Below are 24,793 nucleotides of genomic sequence, written 5' to 3'. Positions count from 1 at the left end.
GCATAGTGAAGCCTCGGTTAGAGGGGCAGAAAGGAGCGAGCTTGAGAGCGGGAGGGTGGGGGAAGGAGAAGCTGGCCCCCTCCCGCCGAACCCTGGGGCGTTGTCATTCGGAAGATGCGAGTGCCCCGACACTGACCCCCGCAGCCGCACCAGTGGAAGTAAACCGTGAGGTCTCGAACTCTCCCACCCCTGCCCGGACCCCTCCTCCGGCATCTGCTGGTTCTCCTCCCTCACCCTTCAGGGCGGACCCGGCCTTTCACAGGACGTAGAGATACTGCTTGATTTATTTCACACTCAACCCTGAGGCATGCTTTGAACCAGTGCCCTCCCTCCTCCCACGCCGGGGCCGCCGAGCAACGTTTGCAGAGGACTGGGGTTGGAGGAGGGTGATCCCCGTATGGCGGGGACAGTGGGTGTCTGCAGATGTTGACAGCAACGAGTGGACTCAGGTTGCTCCGGGCTGGTACTGACGCCATCCCACAGCCCCCAATTCTCGAGAGGGACAAGAGACAACAGAGTCCTAAAGGAGCGGACTAGCAGCTGACGCGCCCCGGGGCAAACCCACGCAGCATCTCAGAGGCCACACGTCCGCAGGGAGGGGAAAGAGGGTTTGTCGCCTCACGCCACAAGCGTGGGCCGCCAGGGATGCGGCTCCCGCGTCAGCTTGAGCGTGTAGCTGCGCAGGCGCGGGCAGTGCGTGCGGAAGGCATGCAGCACGGAGGGTCGCACCACGCAGAAGCAGTGCACTTCGCGCAGGCCCACGCAGCGCTCTGCCAGCTCCTCCAGCGCGGCGTCCAGCTCGGCAGAGGCGGCAGCGCGCACCTCGAGCGCGCGCAAGGTTGCGGCGTAGTGGCGCGCTGCGAAGCGCACCGGGCCTACGGTGTCCCCAGAGAGGCTGAGGCGCAGCGCAGCCACGGGCACAGCAGGCTGCAGGACGCGTGTCACGCTCTCGGCAGGCAGAGCCGGCTCCAGCTCCAGCTCTACGGCCAGTCCAGGGTGGCGGCGGCTCAGCTCGGCCCAGGCTTCATTAGGCAGGGGCGACGCGCGTGCGTCTTCGGGACATGCGCACCGCAGGGCCAGGAGCTCAAAAGGTGCGCGGTCTGGCGCCGCCAGTGCCTCGAGCGCGGTGCGCGACAGGCTGGCCAGGTGCAGGCCGAGGGCGCGCAGGCAGGGGCAGGCCTCTAGTAGCTCCAGCACGGAGCCTGGCCCCACGCTGCCCACCAGCGTACTGTTATCCAGGAAAAGGCTGCAGAGCTCCGGGCAGCCGTGTGCCACCTGCAGCACCAGCGCGTCGTCCAGTGTGAAGGGCAAGCGCCTTAGGTCGAGGTGGCGCAGCGCGCGGGCGGCCCTACAGAGGGCGTGCACGGCGTCCAGGACGTCGCGACCCGAGTCGAAGAGCCGCTTTTCTCCGCGGCACTCCAGGCACAGGCCTCGCAGCTCGGGGTTACGGCCAGCCAGTGCGGTCAGCAACTCTATGGCCGCCAGGCGGCTCGGCTCCCTGGACGGCACAAATTCCAGACGTAGATTCTGAACGTGGTCCAGGCAAGCGGACAGGTACTGCGGCTGCATGCCTTCTAGCTCACAGTCGCAACTTGGGGGTAGAGTGGTGGAGAAAAGGCATCAGCCGGCCGAGTCCCCGCGACCTGGAGAGAGGCCTCTAACCCACCCCTCAGCCTGGGTTCCAGCTACCATCCCCACTTCCTGCCCCCTCCCCACATACCTCCCTGTCCCGACCATGCCTGGTCGCTCCAAGGTGATGCTAGAAGGGAACTCCCATCCTATCCATTTAGAAGACTTCAGATGCATCTGCCGCTGGTTGAAACCTTGCCACGGAGAGCCAATGATATTTTAAGAACAGGGCTTTCTCAGCGGTCTTTAAGGAGGGGGGGCGTGGCCTCTGGATTGCCAGGTTCACATTTGCCTCTGCTACTTCTCAGCTGAGTAAGGAAGTGATTAAATCTCTCTGCCTCAATTTTCTATCTGTGCAACGGAGATAATAATACCACCTATCTACCACATAAAGTTTTAGTGAGGATTAAATCAATTAATATGTGTAAGGCACTTAGAACAATGGTTGGTACACAGTTGGTGGCCAATAAATGTTAGAAATTATTACACTTTGGGGGGGGGGCCCGTGCATGTGGAATCTTAGTTCCCTGACCAGGGATCGAACTCACGCCCCCTGAATTGGAAATGCCCAGTCAACCACTGGACCGCTGGAAGTCCTGATTACGCTTTTTAATATGGGGAGAGTCACTGTATCTCCCCAAGCCCTGACTCCACCGAGCCAGGGAGAAGGCGGGAGGGGGAGGAGCCTGCTCACCTGATGTTCGTGTTGTGCCACACAGTGCTGCAGGTGGCAGCGGCAGCCCAAGCTCTGCAAACCCTCGCGGCAGCGGCGCGGTCCCGCAGGGGCAGGTGACGGAAAATGAGTGCCAGCACCTCCTCCGGCAGTTGTTCTCCAGGCTCCGCCATGGCCGGGAGCAGGGTGGGGGTTCCGCTGCAGGAAGGCCAAAGTGTTGAGGGAAACACCTGGAGCCTACGTGTAGAAATGCTTGTGGCCCAGGAGCTGCTATGTAATTTGCAGAGCCCAGTGCAAAATGAAAATGTGGGTCTCTTTGTTCAAAACATTATTAAGGGTTTCAAGACAGTGACAGCAGAGCATTTAACCAAGTTATTAAACCAAGCCTGGGGCCCTGTGCAGTGCACAGGTCTCAGACCCATGAAGTCTGCCCTGGATGCCGAGGATCTCTGATTCTCCTTTAAACTACGTTCTCACTTGTTGAGCAAATCCACGTTTTATGCTATATTAGAAAGAACTCAACCACGACCGGTGCACCACGTTGATAAAGCCGAATACCGGATTTGGGATGATGCTATGGGATCTTTCTTCTAGTTACCAAAGTTTTCTCTGAGCAAGTTGGAAGGCGGATGCACAGGCTCTGACTCCAGACAACCACGTCCTCCCCCCAGCTCAGAGGGCCCAGACTAGTCTCACAGGGGTCACTGAACAGCTTGCCTCCCAATTTCGACCCTGAGTACTAGGGGAGGACTAAGCCCAAGCACCGAGGACCATTGAAATGAGGCATTCTCAAAGGGTGCGGGGCATCAGAATCACTTGGACACTTGTTCACACTACAGATTCCACGGCCCCACCTACTAAGTTAGGCTCTCCGAAAAGAGTAGGGCCCAGGAATCTGAATTTCAACAAGCGCCGGTGGATTCTACAGGTCCCAAGTTGAGAAACCCGGACCTAGCCCCCGCCAGTCACTAGAGAGTAACGATAGGGTTAATAGGGCGGGAGCATTAGGGAAAACTTTTAATTGGCAGAGATCACAAGCCAATCAGAAAGCAGGGACGCGGGTGGGGCACAACCGAATCCGCCCAGAGAAGGGAGGCTCTTTCGTCCACCTCGCAGGGGGAGGTGTCCCGAGAGCTTCCAAGAGAAGGCCGGCGGGGCGGAGAAAGTCTTGGGTTTCTGGGACCTGAGGAACCCTGGGTTCAAGTTCCGATCCTGAACCCCAAGCAGCCCAGGCTCCCGTTGGGCGGCTTAGGTTCAGCTGGAATTCGGCAGACCCACCTCAGAGAGAGCGCGGTCTTTGTTGGAAAATGTGCGTCCTCTTTGAAGTTGCCAATTTTAGTTTAAGGTCCTTAAAGGTTTTCGTACCCAACGTTTCACGCCACTGGCCGGTTTTCTATTTTCTAGGCTAACGGTCCCTGCTGGAATTTGCGCCTCGCGTATCCTGGGGCTTCTGATACCCTCCACCAGGCCTGAACTTGGGACCCACCGGCACCCCGTTCAGAGTGTCAGGGAGTATCAGAGATCAGAGATCTTCGAGCTCTACCACACAGAAGGCACCAGAAACGTCTGGTCCTCAAGGGGCACCTCCTTGTTGATCCATCCGTTGCCCGCTGGAGGAAGAGGAGCAGCTCTCACCCTGGGGCCCTCCGGCCTCGTAAGAACCACAAGTCCTCGAAGTCCCTTGCCGCAGGCTGTTCTCCCTGCTGTTTAACCTCAGGCGCCAGTTTCTTACCTGCTCAGCGGACCAGGTGGGTTTTGCCCAGAGACTGGGGACTGGCGGCGGAGGACAGTGGTGGGAAGGAACCGCGGGGAGCCCGAGGGGCGGGACGCCGGGACAGAAGGGGCGGCTCGCACTGGGGCGCCGCCCCTGCGCTCCGCGCACACACGGAAGCAGCGCGAATCCAGTGGAGCCGGGCGGGCGTGGGAATCCGCGACGAGCCGAGGCGGCCAGGTTAGTGCAGAGGGTGGGTGGGCTTCCCAGTGCCGGCAGGAGCCGAGGTGGATCCTGGCTCGGAAGCATGGGCGCGGCGCGGTTGTCATCCGCGGCTGCTCGGGTCAGGTGGTGGTGGTGGCCTATTGGGCTGTTTCCGTGGGAGGAGGGAGAGAGGGTACGGACCTTGGTCCCCGAAAGTTCCTTGTCCCAGTTAGGGGATTTCAAGGGGCGGCAGGACCCTGTGGGTGAGAGGACGGGGTGGGGCTGTTTCTGAACAGATATTTGAGCAGAAACCCTTTGCCCTCCCCGGCCAGTAGCAAGAGCAGAACTCCAGAACGAGGGAGGCCGGGGAGCTCCCCTCGAGAGCTCGGGAGCGGCCCAGCTGAGTAGGATGCTGGGACTCTCAGCCTGTCAGTCCTTGAGGGGCCACGCCCGCCAGCAGGCCTTCACCGTCCACCCGGCCAGAGGTGGGGCTACCCGGGGACTGTTAGGCCGTGTTAATAGAACGCTGCACCGGCTGGCTCCCGGTCATAGGGGCACATTTTCTTGAGTCGGTACCCAGCTAAGAGTTCCTAGAACCCAGCCCGGCCCCGCCCGCAGAGAGGCGGACTCTGGGTGGGTGGGGCGCGGGGCTTCCCGAGGAGGGGCTTCTTTGGAAGGACACGTAGAAAGGAGTTCCCAAGGGCGCGAAACGAGCCAAGGGCCCCGGCCGCTTCTCAAAGGTTGTCTGTCCTTCTCGACCTTTAGCCTGGCAGGCCTGTTTGACTTCTGTTTGACTTCTCCCATTTGTCCCGTCGTAGTGAGTGTGAGGGAGCTTCCCCCCTCCTCCAGGTTTTCAATGTCCCGCAGGTAGGCCTGCTGGGGAGACTACCACCCTTACTTACCCACCCCTTCGGGCGGGACTGCATCTACGGGGTTTACATAAAGTAGAATATTGCTAAATACAGTGAAAATAAAGATCACGCCAAGTCTCCCCCTTCCCCAACAGAGGTAAACAATGGTAACTTCCTGTTAATTTCCAGACTATGGTTTTGGGTAAACACACAAGTATTAATATGTCTTCTACCAAAAGATTATGGGGGGGGGTGCTCAAAAGGTACATCCCTGTGCTCAGACGCAGGGTAGGGTTATCAAGTATCATTTTTCTTGCCAGGTCTGGGTGATGCTGGAGCGCCCCTTCCCAGGTACTGTCCCAGCTTTGGCTCTCACGTTAGGGTCTGGGGGCAGATCTGAAACACAGAATAAACAGAAATGATTTAGTTCACATAATGGAAAAGTCCAAGATGGGACACAGTGTGGCTAGGAGTGCACTTCTTCATCTCTTGGCTCTGTAGCCTCCTGCGCCAGTTTCATTCTCAGTCAGGCTCTTCCCAAGCAGTGGCAGAGGAGAACTACCCTTCCTTCTCGCTCAGCTTCAAGATAGGAAGGGAAACTTATGCCTCTTTCCTATTGATCCAGCCAAATTTGCAGGTTGATTTTGATTGGTCCAACTTGAATCCTATGCCCAACTCTGAACAAATCATTTCAGGAAGGCGAATGGAATATGCAGATTGGCTAGGCCTGTTTCACTTGCCCAGGCCTGGAGCTAGGGAGTGGAGTTAGCCCTTCCAACAGGCATGTGGATTGAGACAAGGGAAGAGGGAAGGCCCCAGAGGTCAGTCAGGATTGCGGGAGGGAATCTGGGCAGGCGCAAACTACAGGTGTCCTTTGAAGTGAAGCCTGGAGATATAGTAGGAATTCAGGTCAGAAAATTTAAGTGGGGGCTGTGGTCCCACAGGGATCCTGGGAGCTCGAATTTAAGCTGAGGGCATACCATACCAGCACATGGGTCTGGTTGTGCTGTGGGGCATGGGCACCATCCAGGATAAGGATGTCTCCAGTCAGCTTTGAAAAGAGAGACACTCGGGCTTCCCTGGTGGCGCAGTGGTTGGGGGTCCGCCTGCCAATGCAGGGGACGCGGGCTCGTGCCCCGGTTCGGGAGGATCCCGCATGCCGCAGAGCGGCTGGGCCCGTGGGCCATGGCTGCTGGGCCTGCGCGTCCGGAGCCTGTGCTCCGCGAGGGGAGGGGCCACAACAGTGAGAGGCCCGCGTACCGCAAAAAAAAAAAAAAAAAAAAAAAGAGAGAGAGACACCCTGGCCTGAGGAGGGAGCAGAACTTGTTGTTTCTGCTGCAACATTGTCCCTCTCCTCTTCCATCCCTGTGACCCTGGGCTCTTTCTCTGAGAAGACAGTGGAGAGACAGTCCTCACTGAAAACCTTGGCTGGGCTGGGCTGGTTTGGGCTGGGCTGTGCAGAGCCAGAAGCACAAGGGGCTGCCTGTGGGATGATGAACTTACCCTCATAAGTATGCCAGCTGGGTGGGGACGGCTGGATGTCAGCTGAGGGGACAGCTCGGCCACGTGGGACTGGACAGTTGTCTCCAGAGCTGGGTTGGGGTGATCTGAATGCGTATCTCTGTCCCCAGGAGGCAAGATGGCGGCTGGGCCAAATGGGCTCGAGGAGTGGGTGGGCAGTGCCTACCTATTTGTGGAGTCCTCGCTGGACAAGGTGGTCTTGTCGGATGCCTACGCTCACCCGCAGCAGAAAGTGGCGGTGTACAGGGCTCTGCGGACTGCCCTGGCAGGTGCGTGAGTGGGCGGGCACTTGGAGAGGAAAGGCCGGCCTGGGGCCTTTTGTGGGCGGGGCCAGGGACTGAGACCTCACCTCTTCAACTCTGTGGGCCTGCGCTTAACCACCACTTTAAGGAAAAGATTCGTTAGGGAAGGGAGGAGGAGGACGCCTGGTTGTGTAGGGTCTGTCTTCTCTGTGTATGCATGTGTGCCCTCGGGTGTAGACTTGTGTCTCTTGTGTCTCTGTATGATCTATGTGTGCACTAACGTGCCCCTGCTCCATGCCCCCCACTCCACGGATCAGCCCGCTCACTGCTGTCTACTAATCGCGCCTCTCTCTTCTTTTCCTCTCTCACTGCAGCACTCCTTGCCCAAGACCCCCTCCCCAGTACCTACCTTTCGGGTCCCCTTTTCCCATCTCAGGGCAGAGGCCACTGGAGGTTGAAGCCAATAGGGGGATCTGGCTCCGGCCTCAGAGCGACGAGAGCCTCTCTCCTTCCAGGGCGGGGGGAGCCACACTAGTAGGCCGAAAACCTGAGACCTCTCGCCCCCTGTTCCGCCAGCCACCTACCCAGAGGGCTTGGCTGCCCAGGGCAAATGCCCCTTTCTACCCTGCAAAGTCTCTTGCATGTCCTTTTTGCCCACCCTCATTTGGGGCTTCAGGATTGGGGATAGAGTAGCACACACTCCATCCTAGGGTGCTCCCTGTGATAGGTCCTGGCCTTTATTCTGGGTTGTTGCTGTTTGCATCCCAATTTGCTTCCCAGCTGGGAGCTCTGGCGTATAGCCGCGCCCCTAGGTCTGGGGATGGGGAGGGCGTCTTACCTGGGGCTTCATCCGTCCTCCGGCCTCTTGGAGAATGGCCCCGCAGGGGGACCACATGCCACCTGACTGCCTGCCTTCGCAGAGAGTGGCGGGAGCCCTGACGTGCTGCAGATGCTCAAGATCCACCGCAGCGATCCGCAGCTGATCGTGCAGTTGCGTTTCAGCGGGCGCCAGGCCTGCGGCCGCTTCCTCCGCACCTACCGCGAGGGGGCACTGCGCGCCGCGCTGCAAGGGTGCTTGGCGGCGGAGCTGACCCTGCACTCCGTGTCGCTGCAACTGGAGCTGCGCGCCGGCGCGGAGCAGCTAGATGCCTTGCTGACCGACGAGGAGCGCTGTTTGAATTGCATCTTCGCCCAGAAGGTGCGGCCGGGCTGGGGCCAGGGTGGGGTGGGGATTCGCGGCTAAGACCCCCACCGACGCCGCACTCCCCTCCCTAGCCCGACCGGCTCCGGGATGAGGAACTAACAGAGTTGGAGGATGCGCTCAGGAATCTGACGTGCGGCTCGGGGGGCCAAGGGGGCGACGTGGAGGGCGCTCCGGCCCCCTCGCAGTCTCTGGCACCCTCTCCGTCGGAGGAGAAGCCACCGCCGCCGCCGTCTGGCCAGACTTTTCTGTTCCATGGTCAGCCCGTAGGTGAGACTCCCGGAGAGAAGCAGAGGCAGCATCCTCGGGAGGATGGAGTTTGGGGAGGGGTGAGGTCTGCGCGGGATAGTCGCGGGGAGGAAATGGAAGGGTGTCCCGAGCTCACTCCGCTTCCCACTTCCCCTGCAGTGAACCGGCCGCTGAGCCTGCAGGACCAACAGACGTTCGCGCGCTCAGTGGGCCTCAAGTGGCGCAAGGTGGGGCGCTCCTTGCAGCGCGGCTGTCGTGCATTGCGGGACCCGGCGCTTGACTCACTGGCCTATGAATACGAGCGTGAAGGGCTGTATGAGCAGGCCTTCCAGCTGCTGCGGCGCTTCGTGCAGGCCGAGGGCCGCCGCGCCACGCTGCAGCGCCTGGTGGAGGCGCTCGAGGAGAACGAACTCACCAGCCTGGCAGAGGACTTGCTGGGCCTCGCAAATCCCCATGGCGGCCTGGCCTAGCCTGGGTACCAGAGAAAGGGGCAGTCGGCCAGTTGCCCAGCCAGGGTTTGGAGCACCTGGGTGACTGTAGGGTCCCTTCTAATGCTACTGCTGACCTCCTGTCCACCCACGGGACTCTGACGCCATACTTACAACCAGATATGGCTGCCCTCTCCAGGAGTCAGACAAGCACCCACAGTGTCTGCTGGGGTGCCACTGGGGGTTCTGTTCTAGATACTAGGATAGAGATAGAGCGTATGGGTGACCTGCTGCAAAAGGTCGACCTCACCTTTTCCCACCGCAAAAGAGGGGCTTTCAGCCAGACCTTACCTCTTCATTCATAGAACAATTCATTACTATTCATTAATTCAATATAATTCATTAAGGACCTGCTGTATCCTAGGCATCATCCTGGGTGCTGCAAATACCGTGGTGAACAAAACACACGAATCCTGCCTGTCCCCAGTTCACACTCAGTCTGAGACTCTGAATATTAAGAAACAGTAATAAAATACTACCAGTTTTTTGATGTGAAAAATACAAGGAGTTGTGGGAGCAACTGAGCAGGGGCCTAACCCAGGTTAGGGGTTAGGCTTCCTGGGAGAGAAATGACTGTGAATGTTGTGGGTGGTGGAATGAGAGAAGGGCAATATTCTGGGCATGGTCAGCCTCAGGTGAGGTCTTGAGGAAGGTGAGAGGAAGGGATTTAGAACAGAAGGTTTAGAGTGGCTGGATCTAGGGGTGGGTGGATTTGCAGAGACCCATTGGTGAGTGGGGGAGGCAGAGGGCATGGGGTCAGGTAAGCCAATTTACAGAGTTTGGATTTTATCTGGAGGCTAGTGAGAGACCTTTAAAAGGTTTTGGCAGTTAAGGCTGGGAGGCTGGTGAGGATGCAGAGAGAGAGAAAAGACAGTGCCCCAGGCTGGGGCAGTTAGCAGCAGAGATGGAGGGAAGGGATGAACATTGAGTTAGGACAAAGGACAACAGGCCTGGTGACACTGAATGAGGGAGGTGGGAGAGGACTCCAGAGTTTCTGCCTTTGCCAGTTGGAGGGAAGGTGGAGCTGCCTGCTGAGATAGGGGCCCTGGGGGAGGTGAAGTGCTTGCTCTGTTTGGGACAAGTTGGGCATGATGTTCCTGTAGAACATCCAGGGAGAGAGTCCAAGGATAGCTGGATCTATAGTTTTGAGTTCAGGAGAGTGTCGAGGCCCAGGATTCAGAAATGTACAGGTGGGAGTGGGTGGGGTGGCCCAGGGGGAGGTCCTGAAGGTCACCAACCAGAAAAAAGAGCAACCCAAATTGGAAGGAGGAAAACCAGATTTGGAAGCCAGGGGAATACCCACCTGCTGTGATGGAGGCTGCAAATCTGTCAAAGCTGCGGAGTGTCCACTGGAGTCGGGGAAAAGGTTACTAGGTGGGGGCTGTTTCTGGGACATGGTGTGGACAGCCTGAAACCAGAACACAGGAGAGATGGGAGGTGAGGCAGCAGAGACAGCCGGAGTAGAGGACTCCTGAGAAGTCTGTGACCGGGAGAGTGAGGCTCAGGTCGGAGGGTTTATTTTGTAAGGGAGAATATTGGTGGGAAGAAGTCAGAAGGCGCAGTCACAGCCACTGGAAAGAGGATGGCACTGGGTAGCAGTGCTGGTTCTCACAGTCTGCCCTCATAAACTCTTGGGTGGGGCGGGGCGGGGTGGGGTGGGTGTTGTCTACTCCAGGCCCCACTGCATGGCTGGGACCTGGAGGCTCTGAGTTCCAGGAAGAGAGAGGTGGCAGCCAGAGCTGGGCAAGGCCTGGGCCCCAATCTCCAGAGCGCCTCTCTGCCCGCCTGTGTCCACATCAAACCCTTTGCTCACTGGTCTACTTCAGGAGTCCCCCAAGCTAAACCAATCCCTGCCAGCCCTACCTGGCCTGCAGTGGGCCCAGGCTTGGTTATTTCTTCCTGCAGGAGGTGATGATGGCCTGGGGCACTAGGGACTAAAGAACTCAGAACTGCCTCTGGAGAGACAGACTGAAGTGCTCACCTGTGAAGTTAAAGCAGACAGGGTTGGCCCCCCTCTCCTGCATCCAAGTGGATGGATAGGGAGAGGGGCAAGGGAGGACAGAGGAAAGAGTCTTGGACTGAATTCCAGAAGATCTGGGACAGTGCTCTTACCTTCTGCCTGTACGATCCTGGGCAAGTCACTTAACTCCCTGAGGGGCAGCGTCCCCATCTGGGCATAATCAATGACAGCTGCTGCCAGGGTTGTGAGAATTGCACACGCAGTTTTGTTGGTCCTTGTGTGCGTGGTGTGTCTACTGGCGGGCATGGCAGAGCCAGGAGAAAGGAGGCAGCCATGTATCCGGGGCACTTTTTGGACCCTGTCTTGCGGAACCAGGGCTCCTGGAAAGCTGAGGAGAAGCACTTCCAAGGATGGCCTGGGAGGGGTCGATGCCAAGCCCTCCTGCGCTGGGGCTCCTGCCCAGCCCAGGCCCTTTCTGCTCCGGAGAGGCAGGGGTAGGGAAACTAACCAGAAAGGTTAGTGCTTCTTCCCGTCCCCCGGAAAGGCAGAATTGGGAAGTCTGAGTCTGCACGGAGACCAGAACTCACCTCTTTGAGCTTCCCAGAGAGAGCTGACCGTGAGGATCCCTCTCAGAGATTAGTCTCCACTCGGAGACAGCGCTCCGGCAGCGCCAGGGCGGAGCTGACTGAGCTCCAGATGTCCGGGCGCACACAGCTGTAGGGTCACGTGGCAGCGGCCCCGGCCCCCCTTCCTGCCAACGTTGCATTTGGCCCAGGCCCCGTCCATGGCCGCCCTTGGGACCCCGCGCTGAGCCCCGGAGGCCCCGGCATCCGGGGCCACGCCGCTCCCAAGGGCCGAACGTGTATCAGGATCCCAAGGACCTCCGTGGTGGGTAGGGATGAGTAGAAGGGATTCAGCCTCAACGCGGGAAGAGGGTGGGGCCGAGGCTCCGCGTCTCCCTGATCTGGCTCTGGGGCACCGTGCTAGGCCGGAGCTGAGAGGGTGGGAGTCGGCTATTAGGAGGAACTTCTTGCCCTTTCAGGGTGCCCATCCCGGTGGGGGGTCAGGGCCCAAAGTAGGAGGACAACGGAGGGGGATGAACAGCCGGCAGCTGGAGACCCCAGGCGTGTGGCCTCCCGCGCCCTACCCCCGGGGAGGGCGGGGCCGGAGCCCCTGCCGGCTGCTGGCTTCCTTGTCTTGAGCCCCTGACTGAGTCTCTCCGCAGGGGCCGCGGGCGCCTGCCAGACGGACATGAGGCGGAGGCTGCGCCTACGCGGAGAAGCGTCGCTCACGCTGCTCCTCGGCGCCGCCCTCGGCCTCCTGCTCTATGCGCAGCGCGATGGCGCGGCCCCGACGACGAACGCGCCGCGAGCTCAAGGGAGGGCGGCGCCGGGGCCCACCCCGGGGCTCCGTGTATTTCAGGCGCCGGACGCGGACGCAGCCCCGCCGGCCTACGAAGAGGATACGCCGGAGCCGCCCACGCCCACGGGACCTTTTGACTTTGGCCGCTATCTTCGAGCCAAGGACCAGCGGCGCTTCCCTCTCCTCATTAACCAGCCGCACAAGTGCCGAGGAAATGGCGCACCCCCCGGCGGACCCGACCTGCTCATCGCCGTCAAGTCGGTGGCTGCGGACTTCGAGCGGCGCCAAGCAGTGCGCCAGACGTGGGGGGCTGAGGGTCGCGTGCAGGGGGCGCTAGTGCGCCGGGTGTTTTTGCTGGGCGTGCCCCGGGGCGCGGGCACAGACGGGGCAGACGCGGAGGGGGCGGGCACTCGAACGCACTGGAGCGCCCTGCTGCGTGCTGAGAGCCGTGCGTACGCGGACATCCTGCTCTGGGCCTTCGACGACACTTTCTTCAACCTAACGCTCAAGGAGATCCATTTTCTGGCCTGGGCCTCCGCCTACTGCCCCGACGTGCGCTTCGTCTTTAAGGGCGACGCCGACGTGTTTGTGCACGTGGGAAACCTGCTGGAGTTCCTGGCACCAAGGGACCCGGAGCAGGACCTGCTTGCAGGTGACGTGATAGTGCAGGCGCGGCCAATCCGCGTGCGGGCCAGCAAGTACTACATCCCTGAGGCTGTGTACGGCCTGCCTGCCTACCCGGCCTACGCAGGCGGTGGCGGCTTCGTTCTCTCGGGGGCCACGCTGCGCCGCCTGGCCGGTGCCTGCGCGCAGGTTGAGCTTTTCCCCATTGACGACGTCTTTTTGGGCATGTGTCTACAGCGCCTGCGTCTCACGCCTGAGCCTCACCCTGCTTTCCGCACCTTTGGCATCCCTCGACCTTCAGCCGCTCCGCACCTCCGCACCTTCGACCCCTGCTTTTACCGCGAGCTGGTTGTAGTGCACGGGCTCTCGGCTGCTGACATATGGCTTATGTGGCACTTGCTGCACCGGCCACACGGGCCAGCCTGTGCGCGTCCATGGCCTGTCGCTGCGGGTCCCTTCCAGTGGGGCCCCTAGCCACCTGTCACAGCTCTAAGCCCCCCTCATTCAGACCCAGGAGGTAAGTGGGAGGTAGCTTGAAGGGTAGGTTTCCCAGGCAGATTAGTGCTGTGTATGTGGTTCTTCCCCAGAAAGGGGCATCCAGGTGTCTTCCTCCAGAAGGTCCCAGGGAGTGAAGATTGAGGTTGGTTCCTGCTGACACACCCTATTGGGAGGTGATCTGGAACCAATCTAATGGTGGCCCTTTGAGACAGCCAGGGCTGAGGTGGTGGAGAACCAGGCTCTTTGCCAAGCAGGTGAACGTGCTTGGTCCTCCTAGTAGGGATGTGGGTGGGGGTGGGGGTGGCAGAGGCTCATGGAATCTGACCATACTTCTTAGTTTGGAACCCTTAGAGTGAGGCCAACAAATGCAGATCTTTCTCGCTGGACCCCACAGGGATGGGTAGGGGCCTGGCCTCAGTCCTCATGGAACCGGCAGCCATTCTGCCACAACTCAATCTGAAAGTAGGCGTTTTGCTTCCTATTTGCCCCTTCAAACTGCATTCTTAGCCACGTCTAGGTCTTTAGATCTGCTTTCCTGGGGCCAAGCCCTCCTGAGCCCTGGGCTAGCTGGAACATTAGGGATGGAGACACACAGGGACTGAGCGCATTGTCCTACCTAGTCTTCCCCCATATCCAGCTACCCACCTACACCCACACAACTGTGCCATTCTCTCACTGGAGCCTGTGCTACCCCCTTCAGAGGAGCCAAGGAACCTTTTTCTAAGAGGACTCCTCCAGCTGTAAGTTTCCCCATATTCTTCAACCACCCCTTTCTCAAAAAAATCAACGCCTCCACGCTCATTTTAGTATAAACATCCCAGCAACAGCACATGGGGAGCTGTCGTGGAGGGCATAGGTCTTTATTGGAGGAGGGGTATGGGCAGGGCATGAGGAAGGTTCCCCCATGCTAGGAAGATGGGAACAGTCCTGGCTGCCCCGCAGTGGGATGTGTGAGAGTCTCTGGCCAGGCCACAGTCCACACGGGAAGACACCAGTCACAAAGTCATGGGAACGCCACACAAGCCTGGCTGTAGGCCCAGGCACCACACAGGCGCCCAGGGCAGGTCCCCTGCACATTCATTGTTAAACTATACAGGATGAGGCTGTACATGAATTAATTACAAAAGAGTCATATTTACAAAAATCTGTACACACATTTGAAAAACTCACAAAATTGTCATCTATGTATCACAAGTTGCTAGACCAAAATATTAAAAATGGGATAAAATTATACATTTCTCTTCTCAATTCTTTTCAAAAGGATTAATATTTTTAAAGCACATATGCTACTTTCCTTAGCAAGTCCCACGAAGAGACTGAGCAGCCCAGCCCTCCATGAGCCCCAGGGGCCTTGAGCCGCGAATGGGCCCGGCCAGGGGACACTGCCCAGAGCTGAGGCAGGGGGGCCAAGCCCACAGTGCAGAACAGAATGCTGAAACACAAAAAAAGAAGGAAGATGTCTTTGGCTAAAACTTTGGCATTAAAACAAAGAGGCAAACAGGATGGAAACATGCAGCCCTGCCAGCCAGGTTGGGGCAGAGTAGGGGAACAGGCGGCCTTGAAGGCTGGCTCCAAGAGGGGTGGGAACCAGGCCTGGGCACGTACCTTGATGGTAGAAAGTTGTGTTTCAACCAGTTGGGTGTGCCTACTGGGCCTGGCAGGGAGCACGTGCAAGAAAGAAACAGGGAAGGGCAAGTGGGCCACCTTGGCCACAGCCAGCTCATCAAGTAACTAAAGTGGATGTAGTGCAAAAGTTGCAACCAAGTACTACGGACATGCTACCTGCTTGCCTTAAGGGTCATGTGGCAATGTTGGGCCAAAGGCAGGACCCTGTCCTTGTCTGGGTGCCTGTGTCCTCAGCCAGAGAAAGAGCCTCAAGTTTTCCCAATGTGTCAGGGACAGGGGAGACAGAACCCTGTCTCCTTACACGTTAGTCGAGAGCTCCTGGGTCCAGGTATCAAGGCTCAGAGTTTGTGCTTCTCTTTGCAGTCTGTGTCCCCTGTTGGCACCAGCAGGCTGAGATCGCACAGAAGAATATTTGGGCCTCTCACCCCATGGCAGAGCACCCAGCCTGAGCCCCACCTCAAAATATCACAACAGCCCTTCCACACTGGCAAGGTGTCCAAGAAAACCCACAGGGTGGCCTGCTGAACAGGATGCGATACACAGTTCCATGGGGCAGAGGGGCATGGGTGGTGATGTTCCTAGGGGAGTTCTGCGGTTCTCAGGTGGGCACCAGGCCTGGGGGGGCCATAAAGGGTCACTGAGGCAATGTGGTTGTTCTGCATGACCTGTTATGAGAAGAGGACAGCGAATCAAGGGGGAGGAGTTGAAGGGATGTAAGCAGAGCAGGCAATCAGACCCACAAAAACCGGCAGTGGCATCAGTCCTGTGCTGTGACTGAAGAGAAGGGACTTGAGGCAGCTCCTGTGCACAGGGGCTGGAGGTTGTGTGTGCAACCCACCTGCACACGGGGCTGGACTGACCCCTCAACACCCCCCAACTCATGCTAAGGGGGTCATCTCTGCTCCTGTGTCTGCCTGTTTCTCTGGGATATATAAACTTCACCACACCCATTTGTCCAGTCCTTCTGGAACTGCTAGAGGTCTGCTGAAGGTATGGCATCCAGATGGGAAAACAGGGGCAGCCCATTCTTCTCCCAAGCCAGTGGGGCCTCTATAGCCACTCATCCCACAGCACGTTCATTCACATGGCATTTAAAGGCCCCCAACACACCCGGACTGAGCCCCACTTGCTCTGTGGTTACCTTTCCTATTGTACTCACATTTTCAAATATAAATGTGGTATCCCCATTTCCTCTCATCTTGTTGGATTAACCTGCCCAGCAGGGCCCTCAGGCCCTCCCCAATCTCCCTCTCAATCACTTGCCTGTCCTCGCCATGACCACCGGCCACTCAACCCCCAGGGCTTACCTCAAAGATCATCCGCTGAAGACCAAAGCAGAACGTGGAGCCAAATGGGTTGGTGTTGTTTGGGGAGGAGGACCTGAGGCCGGGGAAGCCACAGTTAGAGGGGCAGACAGAGGCCAAGGCCAGGCAGGGCATCCAGTTCCTTTTGGGATGGGGGCTATTAGCCAGTGGTCCCTCATGGCTGTGAGTGTTTCCCACACAGGCCCTTGAGGTCCGAGGCATAGTGATGGGCCTCATTCAAGCACCAAATCCTACATAGTCCAGCTGGCACAGAAAGTTAACATGCAGTTGGACTGGAGTGGTGCAAAGTCAGGAGGGAGAGGGAACGTCAGGCAGGATGCAACCAGGTATTGGGCTGTGAACTAAAGCAGGTTGCAGCTTTGATAGGGAAAAGGGGGCCCAGGACAGCTAGTCAAAACTGCCTCCCTTTCTGAATAACTAGAGGCAAAAAGGTTCCCATGCCTGGAGATAGGTGGGAGAGGGGGGAGCTATTCCAAGGGGCAGCCTCTCTGGTGTGAGTAAACATGCAGAACAGCTGGCCTAGTCCTAACACGCAGGGTTGCAGCAGGAAGCATGTTTGTGGCAACATCAGAAGTTTGCCGTTTCTGTCATTAAGCCATACCCACTGCTAGGGCTCCCTGGGCCTTCTGGGCTGTGAGGACCCGGATGGGGTGATCAGAGGCAGCAACCTCCCGCTCACCTGTGCAGGACAACAGGCTTCTCCACAGGGTGGCCCAGGAGGTCCTGGATGTTGTCCCACTGTAAGAGGGATGCGGGTGACAGGGGATTAGCAGGGACCCGACCCTACCCGTGACAAATGGCTGGCCCAAAGGACATGGGAACCCAGACTGCTGGCAGACTCATGCCTACCTCATTTTCAGACTGCATCAGGTGGGAAAATAGGAGCTTACCTTGCTGTAGGTCGTGCATGTTTCTGTCTGACCATCTGTGTTTTCTGAAAAGACAACACAGGGTGGTTGGTATCTGGCCTGGCCCGGATTCAGTTCCACACCTGCTCAGGTAGATGTCTCAGCCCACCTGTGACCCCAGCCCTAGCCACCCTATGCACTGGGATTGAAGTTTGGAAACCAGCAATCCCATGGTCACAGGATAAGACCTTGAGGGCCTCCAGGAGACTACAGACGAAGAACACTGTGGCCCCCAGAACACAGAGCCCAACCCAGAGGAGCTGAGGCTATGGGCAGGAGCAGGTGGGCAAAGACGCCACAAACCCAACCACTGCCACCCTCTCTGCGTGGATCAATCTCTTCTCATCATGAGAGATTGATTCTAAAATCCTTTCCTTACCCTGAGGACACTGACTACTCACCTCTCTTTACGGTTAGTGGGATCTTGAACTCACAGCGGTGATAACTAGAGAAAGAAGGCAGATGGGTAAAGGCTGAACCCCTTGGGAGGCCTTGACCACCCCCACATCTCAACTCTGCACCCCAGGAAAAACAGGATCAAGCACACTTGCCCAAAGCCCTGGCTCTGGGCCTGACACAGTGTTCCCTGGGAGAGGCCAGATCTGGGCACTGGAGTCAAACCAAAAAGGGCACAGCTTGGGGGCTCTGAAGACCCTATCACCTCAGATAAGAGGCCAAGCTTTCTGAATCTATTTCCCTATTTGTAAAATGGGCATAAATGGAGAGATATAAGGAAATGGGTACTATACCAGGAACAGAGCCAACACTCAGGAAATGTTTGCTTTCCATGAAATAGCAAACATCCAAAGCCACAAGCTCTCTTTCCTGGAGGGGCAGGTACAGGTATACTCACATATTAAAATTATAATGTCCAGGGTAATTGGTGTGTAGGACAAATTTCTTCACTTTGTGTGTATTCGCATCAAAGAGGATGTCCTGGGATAGAAAACAAGGATGCCCAAGTGGGGAAAGTTACTGAGGCAGGGCAGGGGGCTTTCGAGGGCATGTCCAACTTAGAGACACCCACTCCACAATGGGGATGCCCTTGGGGAACAGCTTTCTCCCAAATAACAATCAAGGGGACAGCTGAGGCTGAGTGCGAAGGGATGACGACATACACCGAACCATCTACAGGCCTCGTCATTCCAAACCTTGTACCAGTAGGCCCAAAAGGCACAAGGGACTACAGCTCCCACTGCCTGGGAACTCAAACACAGTCAGGGATATCTTTCCTGACCAAAAACACCTGATAAAAAATGTAACCGAGTGCTTGCTTCAGCAGCACATATACTAAAGTTGGAACGATACAGAGAAGATTAGCATGGCCCCTGCACAAGGATGACATGCAAATTCGTAAAGTGTTCCATATTTTTTAAAAGATGTTAAAAAGGGCTTCCCTGGTGGCGCAGTGGTTGAGAGTCCGCCTGCCAATGCAGGGGACACGGGTTCATGACCCGGTCCGGGAAGATCCCACATGCCGCGGAGCGGCTGGGCCCGTGAGCCATGGCCGCTGAGCCTGTGCGTCTGGAGCCTGTGCTCCGCAACAGGAGAGGCCACAACAGTGAGAGGCCCGCGTACCGCAAAAAAAAAAAAAAAAAAAAGTAACCAAGCACAGATTTTGGCTTACAGGCTAACAAGAAGATTCAGGGGCCACCTGACTCTCAAGGGACTCAAGGCACCTGGCTATTCTGAATGCCATGACCTGCCAGACCCTTCTGGCTTCCACAGGCCCTCTCTGTGGGAGTCAGCAACCCTTGGAACTGAAGTAAAGGCTAGCCTCTAGCCAGGACTCAGACCTGGATTTGACACTGCCTATCAAACACCTCTTCGTACCCCGCCACACCCTTCTCAGGTTCACATCCTGTCAGCTGTTCTGCCTGAGACCCCAGGGTTACCCCTGACTCCAGCCCTCCACCAATAGCCACACCATGTCCCATCAGGGCTGGTCCATTCGCTCCATCTTCCCTGACACCTATCATCACTGGCCCTTGAACTCAAAAAGAGGTTCAGCTTGGGACTTCCCTGGTGGCGCAGTGGTTAAGACTCCACGCTCCCAATGCAGGGGGCCCGGGTTCGATCCCTGGTCAGGGAACTAGATCTCACATGCATGCTCCAACTAAGGAGCCCGCCTGCCACAACTAAGGAGCCGGTGAGCCCCAACTAAGAAGCACACGTGCTGCAACTAAAGGAGCTGGCAAGCTGCAACTAAGGAGTCTGCCTGCTGCAGCTAAGACCCAGTGCAACCAAATAAATAAATAAAATAAACATTAAAAAAAAAAAAAAAAAGAGGTTCAGCTTACAACAGTGCCATTCCCTCCTGCCACCATCCTACCCTCAAGAGTTTATGATCCCATTGCCTCTCCCTTGCTACTCCCGGCTCCTCTTTGGTCTTTTCCACACTGGCAGACCCAGTCCTCCTCCTTTCTCCCTCTCTGGAGTGTACCATTTCTTTGCTGCTTCAGGGTCCCAGGCCCTAGAAAGCTGAAAGGTTAGAAAACCCAATATCCAGGATAGCCCTGCCCTCTGAGCTCTATCCTGCTGGTGCAGTTTTCTTTACACTATCATTTCTCTCACACACACATCTACCAGCTGGACTGTCAGCACTGATGGCCACAGCTCCATTCAGCACCGTACGTCCAGAGCACAGGGCCGCAGCAATGCCTCTGGGGTGATCCCCTAAAAATACACGAGCACACTCCCAGACTTTAAGCCTTTTTTGTCTACCTGTTTTTTGGCTCCAGAAGAGGGTCCTATGCTCTACAAAACAGCAGTTCCCAAAATATCTTAACTTGAATGACTCCTGCAGCCTCTACTTGTGGAGCATGTTTCTCTCAGAAAAGAAATGAAGACATACCAGAGAACCCAGTGTTTCTCAACAATGGTGGTGACAGGAAAGGCCTACTTTGGGGGTACCAATGCCAATGCAAGACGACCCTGGTAAAGCCAGCTAGGGCGAGGTTTCCTGCAGCCAGGCATGGTGAAAGCTGCATGTATGCACACAGGTATGCCCAGGGGCACTGCACACTCCCACAGAAATGGAACGCTTCTCTAAGGAATCACAACTTACCACTCCGAGAGTGAAGTAGTTAAAAAAGTAGTCATTGCACTTCGATGGAACTTGCTTATGAGGAGAAGGAGAATGAATCTTCATCTGTTGGGGAAAAAATAACAATGAATTAAAATCCAACCCCTTAATACATTTAATTCTTGGATTAAATGAGTCTACAAATTGTGTTTCTTGTATAACGTTAATCTGTTGGGGAAGCAAGAGTGTGGGAGTCCCACATGCTCGTGCCAAACAACCCAGCCAGCTTTGGTTGACTATAGACTGCGCCTTGGTCTCCAAGGAAAGGCACAACAATCTGACCAACAGGGGTCGGAAAAGAGCTTTCAATTTACTTTTCCATCAGCTTTAATACAGCAGGTCCTATGGGAAAACAGCAGTTTACATTTACTCAGTATTAAGTTAAAGTTGATTAAAAAAAAGAGAGAGAGAGAGACACCACCTATTCACTTTATAAACACATTTTCCCTACCTTGTCTTCTGACTTGTAGAAGACCTTGTGTGGAGAGCCAAGCATGCTAAGAACATCTTGGCAGGAATCGCCAAAATACACTGAGCGTTCAAATACCCGCATCTTGGCATCTGCTAATAAGCCGGGTCCACAACCTGGAGAGAACAAGGTACAGGTGGTCAGGTTCCCAGTTAGCGCCTGTGACCCTGCAGCCCAGGGTCCCGGGAGCCCTAGAGAGGCCAGTGGCTGCACGCTGCATTATCAGGTTTGGCTGAGGGGAAAGACTGCATGTAAGCTGAAGTACCAGGTCACCAGGACCTGAGATGCTAGAAGAGATCACTATCTACTCAAAATAATGCGAGAGATTCACTCAATCCCACAAAAGTGATACAGAGCTCTAGAAAAGTCATTCACTGACTCAGCAAATACTCAGTCATTGACACCATGGGCTAGGACACTTTGCTAGATGCTGAGGAAACAATGGCGAGCAGAATAGGTGCAGTCTCTGCCCACACTGGAGCTTATGGCATGAAGATTCCAATCAGACCATCACAACTGTGGTACAATAAACAGCAGCACAGGTGCTATGGAAATATATAAATGGGTGCTATTATCGCTTGCCACTTTCCAGGTCCTGACAAGATACAAGGATTTACGTTAAGAAGTACTTCTCGGGGGGCTTCCCTGGTGGCGCAGTGGTTGAGAGTCTGCCTGCCGATGCAGGGGACGCAGGTTTGTGCCCCGGTCCGGGAGGATCCCACATGCCGTGGAGCGGCTGGGCCCATGAGCCGTGGCCGCTGAGCCTGCGCGTCTGGGGCCTGTGCTCTGCAATGGGAGAGGCCACAGCAGTGAGAGGCCCGCGTACCAAAAAAAAAAAAAAAAAAAAAAAAAAAAAGTACTTCTTGGGGCTTCTCTTGTGGCGCAGTGGTTAAAAATCTGCCTGCCAATGCAGGGGACATGGGTTCAAGCCCTGATCCGGGAAAATCCCACATGCCACGGAGCAACTAAGGCCGTGCGCCACAACTACTGAGCCTGTGCTCTAGAGCCCACAAGCCACAACTACTAAGCCCATGTGCTGCATCTATTGAAGCCTGTGCTCTAGAGCCTGTGCTCCGCAGCGAGAAGCCACCGCAATGAGAAGCCTGTACACTGCAACTAGAGAAAGCCCGCATGCAGCAATGAAGACCCAACACAACCAAAAATAATAAATAAAAATAAAATATATTAAAAAAAAAAAAGTACTTCTCAATGGTAACCCCCAACCTGAGACTGGACCTGAAGATCACTCTATAAAAGAGCCAAGAGCAAAGCACACACTAACTTTTAACTCCCTAATTCTACAAACACCAGACCCACTAACACTCAAAAGAGACAAACCAGGCAAGTGGGAGAAAGAAAAAAACCTGATTTGCCAGAAGTTTCTCTGTTGGGAAGAATCTTTCAACCCTGACTTTGCCTAATACATTTCAGAAATGGTTCTACTTAAACACACACATACACAGAAGTGGTTGTGGAATAGCAACAGACACACCAAGAGTAAAATTTCCCCCATTCTGTGGATGAGAAGACAAAGTGTTTTGCTCAAAATTATAAAAGGAAGCCAAGAAACCAAGGACTGCAATTCCTGGTACCATGATAACCACCACCATCACCTTACTCTACACAGGGCTTTATAGCTGACAAAGCTCTTTCTTGTATAACAATCCATTTGTTATATACAGAAGACTTCAGGGATCCAAACTCTGAAACAAAGAGGTACTGAGTTCTCCAACTAACCCAAGAGTCTTAAGTCACAGCACATATAAACTGAGTGGCAAAATAAGAGCTGTTTCAAATCCCACTCCTGACACATACACACACACAGCTGTGTGTACATTAACTAGGTCCTGGGAAAAACCACGGTCTACATTAACCTCTGTCTATAAATCCTGCACTTAGGCAAGCCTGGGTGACCTATGGAACCCACCAAAAGTCCTGTCAAGGTGGACTGTGTGCCCATGTCTCCAAGTACCAGATACTTGTGAATGTCCAGGTAGGGCTACAGGGGAGACACCCTTTACAGGTGAGCCTCCTCTCTTGTCTCACTCTACCTGAAGCCTCCTCAGGTAAATTACTCTTAGTTCTTTTTAGGAGACTATTTTAGTTTCTGATTCCCTGGAATGAGTCATCCTATAAATTATTGTGGGGATCAAGACAATTGGATGGACTTTCCATGTTAAAAGCATCACTGTAGGGGCTTCCCTGGTGGTGCAGTGGTTGAGAGTCTGCCTGCTGATGCAGGGGACACGGGTTCGTGCCCCGGTCCGGGAAGATCCCACATGCCGTGGATCAACTAAGCCTGTGCTCCACAACTACTGAGCCTGCACTCTAGAGCCCACGAGCCACAACTACTGAAGCCCGTGCGCCTAGAGCCCGTGCTCCACAACAAAAGAAGACACTGCAACGAGAGGCCCATGCACCGCAAGAATAGACCCCGATCACCGCAACTAGAGAAAGGATGTGTCCAGTAATGAAAACCCAACGCAGCCAAAAAATAAATAAATTTATTTAAAAAAAATTATATATATAATTAATTATTAAAAAAAGAGAAGAAAAGAAAAGAAATTTCTAACCTGGAGGCTGTGAACTGTCTAATTGTTCAGGGGAGTGAGTTCACAGTTTATATACCAGACTCTAAACGGTTGAGAACGGATGCCCCAGAGACTGATGCAAGACCCCAGCTTACAAACAAATACTGGCTAGAATGTGAACTCCATTAAGGCACAGCCCCATCATGGAGCTCAAAGTCTCCAGGCCATCTTTATGGAGGCAAACTACACACAGGAGGATCTCGGTACCACTAAGTATAATCCAAAGATCCGAAGGAGTTGAGATTGTCCACACAAGAAAATACAAGATAAGGCGTGAATCCTGGAGAGACCAGCTACTGAAGGCAGCAACTCTTTTTGTTCACAGTCAACAAAACTGAGCAGGGTATGGCTATACCACAATTCAACAAACTCCTCTTGCCAGTCTACTCTGAGAAATTAGCACAAAGGGTGGAAAACGAGACAACATACAACACTGAGCCCATAAGATATATCTCCAGGACGTAGGAACCACTGCAAAGCTACATAAGTACACAGAGGCTGATGTACCTGCCAAGGGAAGAAGTTTTACTGCCATTTATTAAGATTTGCTCAAAATAAGACTGTCTTGTCCCTTCACAAATTTAAATGAAAACTTTTAACCATAAACATCAGCACCATTTGTCTTCTACCAACTATCCTAAGGACGTGGGATTTTAGACTATCACAACAAGGATATAACGGAGAATCCACCACCCCAAAGCCAGTAACTGACCTGCGGCAAGTAGGCGAAGTCGTAAACCTGAGGGTCCAGTTCCATCTCGAAGAACATCTACACTCTCAGCGTACACATTGCCCAAGAAACAGCTCAGGGGCATCGCGGGAGCCCTGGGGGAAGGCACAGTGAGCAGAGGCTTTGCCCTCCCTCCCAGGGAGCCCATGGCCTTAGCATGAAGCTTGTGCTCCCCTACACGTACTTGGTATCCTGTAGGCTGTTTCCACTGTAGATGTACATTCGTTTCACAGTTGCTCCGTGGGGTATCTGGAGAGAAGCCAGACCATGGGCAAAATTGGGCTGCAAACACAAGACAAATATTTTAATAAAAGCACACTGTGGGCCATCCGACTCAGGCTCTGGCACTTTCCTGACACTCATGGCCTTCAAGAACTGGCCAGGTCACGTTAAAAGTTCCTTAAAAGTAAGGAATTTAGAATAGGAATATCTCAGTTTCAGATAGAACTCTGCTACTGGTACTGCCTTACCTGGTACAAATTTTCTGTATCTATTTCCTCATCTATAAAAATGGGTATGGTTACCTACAGTGTAGAAAGATGGGACTGTGGTTTCTGAGAAACTTTGAAGTTTGCTTGTTTTATTTATCAAGATTAAAACTCTTGATATTAAAAAAAAAACTGGCCAGGTCAAAGCACACAGTCCAACCTGTCTCCAGGTCAATAAATTCACCTAATCATGCAAGTTCATCTTTAATTTTACTTAGCTTTTCATTCCTTCATCAGGGAGAAAATGTAGAAATGCCTCCTTTAATAAAATGTAAAACTTACAAAAAGCTATCATTTCATAACACTAAGGATGCTGTTGCCTAAGGATGAATTCTCTCAAATTCCAGGCCATTAAGAA

General features: G+C 54.9%; 4 protein-coding genes across 6 annotated transcripts in view; 2 read left to right on the top strand and 2 right to left on the bottom strand.

Annotated features, from left to right (window-relative positions):
* Positions 1 to 240: 240 nt before the first annotated feature.
* Positions 241 to 4,137, bottom strand: FBXL8 (F-box and leucine rich repeat protein 8). The gene is made up of 3 exons (XM_082676368.1): positions 4,035 to 4,137; positions 2,324 to 2,500; positions 241 to 1,591 (listed from the first exon to the last, which is right to left on the bottom strand). The coding sequence occupies exons 2-3, from the start codon at positions 2,473 to 2,475 to the stop codon at positions 619 to 621; spliced, it is 1,125 nt and encodes a 374-aa protein (XP_082532494.1). The 5' UTR covers positions 2,476 to 2,500; positions 4,035 to 4,137; the 3' UTR covers positions 241 to 618.
* Positions 4,138 to 4,189: 52 nt separating this feature from the next.
* Positions 4,190 to 9,251, top strand: TRADD (TNFRSF1A associated via death domain). The gene is made up of 5 exons (XM_082677580.1): positions 4,190 to 4,253; positions 6,700 to 6,858; positions 7,752 to 8,029; positions 8,107 to 8,302; positions 8,441 to 9,251. Exons 2-5 carry the CDS (start codon positions 6,708 to 6,710, stop codon positions 8,749 to 8,751), a joined length of 936 nt encoding a protein of 311 aa, XP_082533706.1. The 5' UTR covers positions 4,190 to 4,253; positions 6,700 to 6,707; the 3' UTR covers positions 8,752 to 9,251.
* Positions 9,252 to 11,980: 2,729 nt separating this feature from the next.
* On the top strand, positions 11,981 to 13,340 carry B3GNT9 (UDP-GlcNAc:betaGal beta-1,3-N-acetylglucosaminyltransferase 9; the record flags this gene model as incomplete). The annotated part of the gene is made up of 1 exon (XM_082677968.1): positions 11,981 to 13,340. The coding sequence occupies one exon, from the start codon at positions 11,981 to 11,983 to the stop codon at positions 13,187 to 13,189; it is 1,209 nt and encodes a 402-aa protein (XP_082534094.1). The 3' UTR covers positions 13,190 to 13,340.
* A 172-nt stretch (positions 13,341 to 13,512) lies between these two features.
* The window catches only part of PHAF1 (phagophore assembly factor 1), a 28,839-nt gene continuing 17,558 nt past the window's right edge, over positions 13,513 to 24,793 (bottom strand). For all 3 annotated transcript variants that reach the window (XM_082677966.1, XM_082677965.1, XM_082677967.1), the window contains exons 8-17: positions 24,132 to 24,229; positions 23,930 to 24,042; positions 20,609 to 20,742; positions 20,140 to 20,223; positions 17,926 to 18,008; positions 17,474 to 17,517; positions 17,055 to 17,098; positions 16,844 to 16,902; positions 16,147 to 16,219; positions 13,513 to 15,504 (exon numbers count right to left, since the gene is read on the bottom strand). In XM_082677966.1, the coding sequence (XP_082534092.1) occupies positions 15,418 to 15,504; positions 16,147 to 16,219; positions 16,844 to 16,902; positions 17,055 to 17,098; positions 17,474 to 17,517; positions 17,926 to 18,008; positions 20,140 to 20,223; positions 20,609 to 20,742; positions 23,930 to 24,042; positions 24,132 to 24,229 (819 nt within the window). In that variant the 3' untranslated portion in view covers positions 13,513 to 15,417. The remainder of the gene's footprint in view (positions 15,505 to 16,146; positions 16,220 to 16,843; positions 16,903 to 17,054; positions 17,099 to 17,473; positions 17,518 to 17,925; positions 18,009 to 20,139; positions 20,224 to 20,608; positions 20,743 to 23,929; positions 24,043 to 24,131; positions 24,230 to 24,793) is intronic.

The sequence above is a fragment of the Grampus griseus genome (assembly GCF_964374135.1).
Source record: "Grampus griseus genome assembly, chromosome: 19".
Lineage (NCBI taxonomy): Eukaryota > Metazoa > Chordata > Mammalia > Artiodactyla > Delphinidae > Grampus > Grampus griseus.
The sequence above is the reverse complement of the archived record's forward strand: the minus strand, read 5'-3'. Positions and strand labels throughout refer to the sequence as shown.

Coding starts and splice junctions, on each gene's coding strand:
- FBXL8 (XM_082676368.1), bottom strand. CDS start 2,475: ATGGCGGAGCCTGGAGAACAACTGCCGGAGGAGGTGCTGGCACTCATT. Junction 1,592..2,323: donor TGGCACAACACGAACATCAG/GTGAGCAGGCTC, acceptor TCTACCCCCAAG/TTGCGACTGTGAGCTAGAAG.
- TRADD (XM_082677580.1), top strand. CDS start 6,708: ATGGCGGCTGGGCCAAATGGGCTCGAGGAGTGGGTGGGCAGTGCCTAC. Junction 6,859..7,751: donor TCTGCGGACTGCCCTGGCAG/GTGCGTGAGTGG, acceptor CTGCCTTCGCAG/AGAGTGGCGGGAGCCCTGAC. Junction 8,303..8,440: donor GTTCCATGGTCAGCCCGTAG/GTGAGACTCCCG, acceptor CTTCCCCTGCAG/TGAACCGGCCGCTGAGCCTG.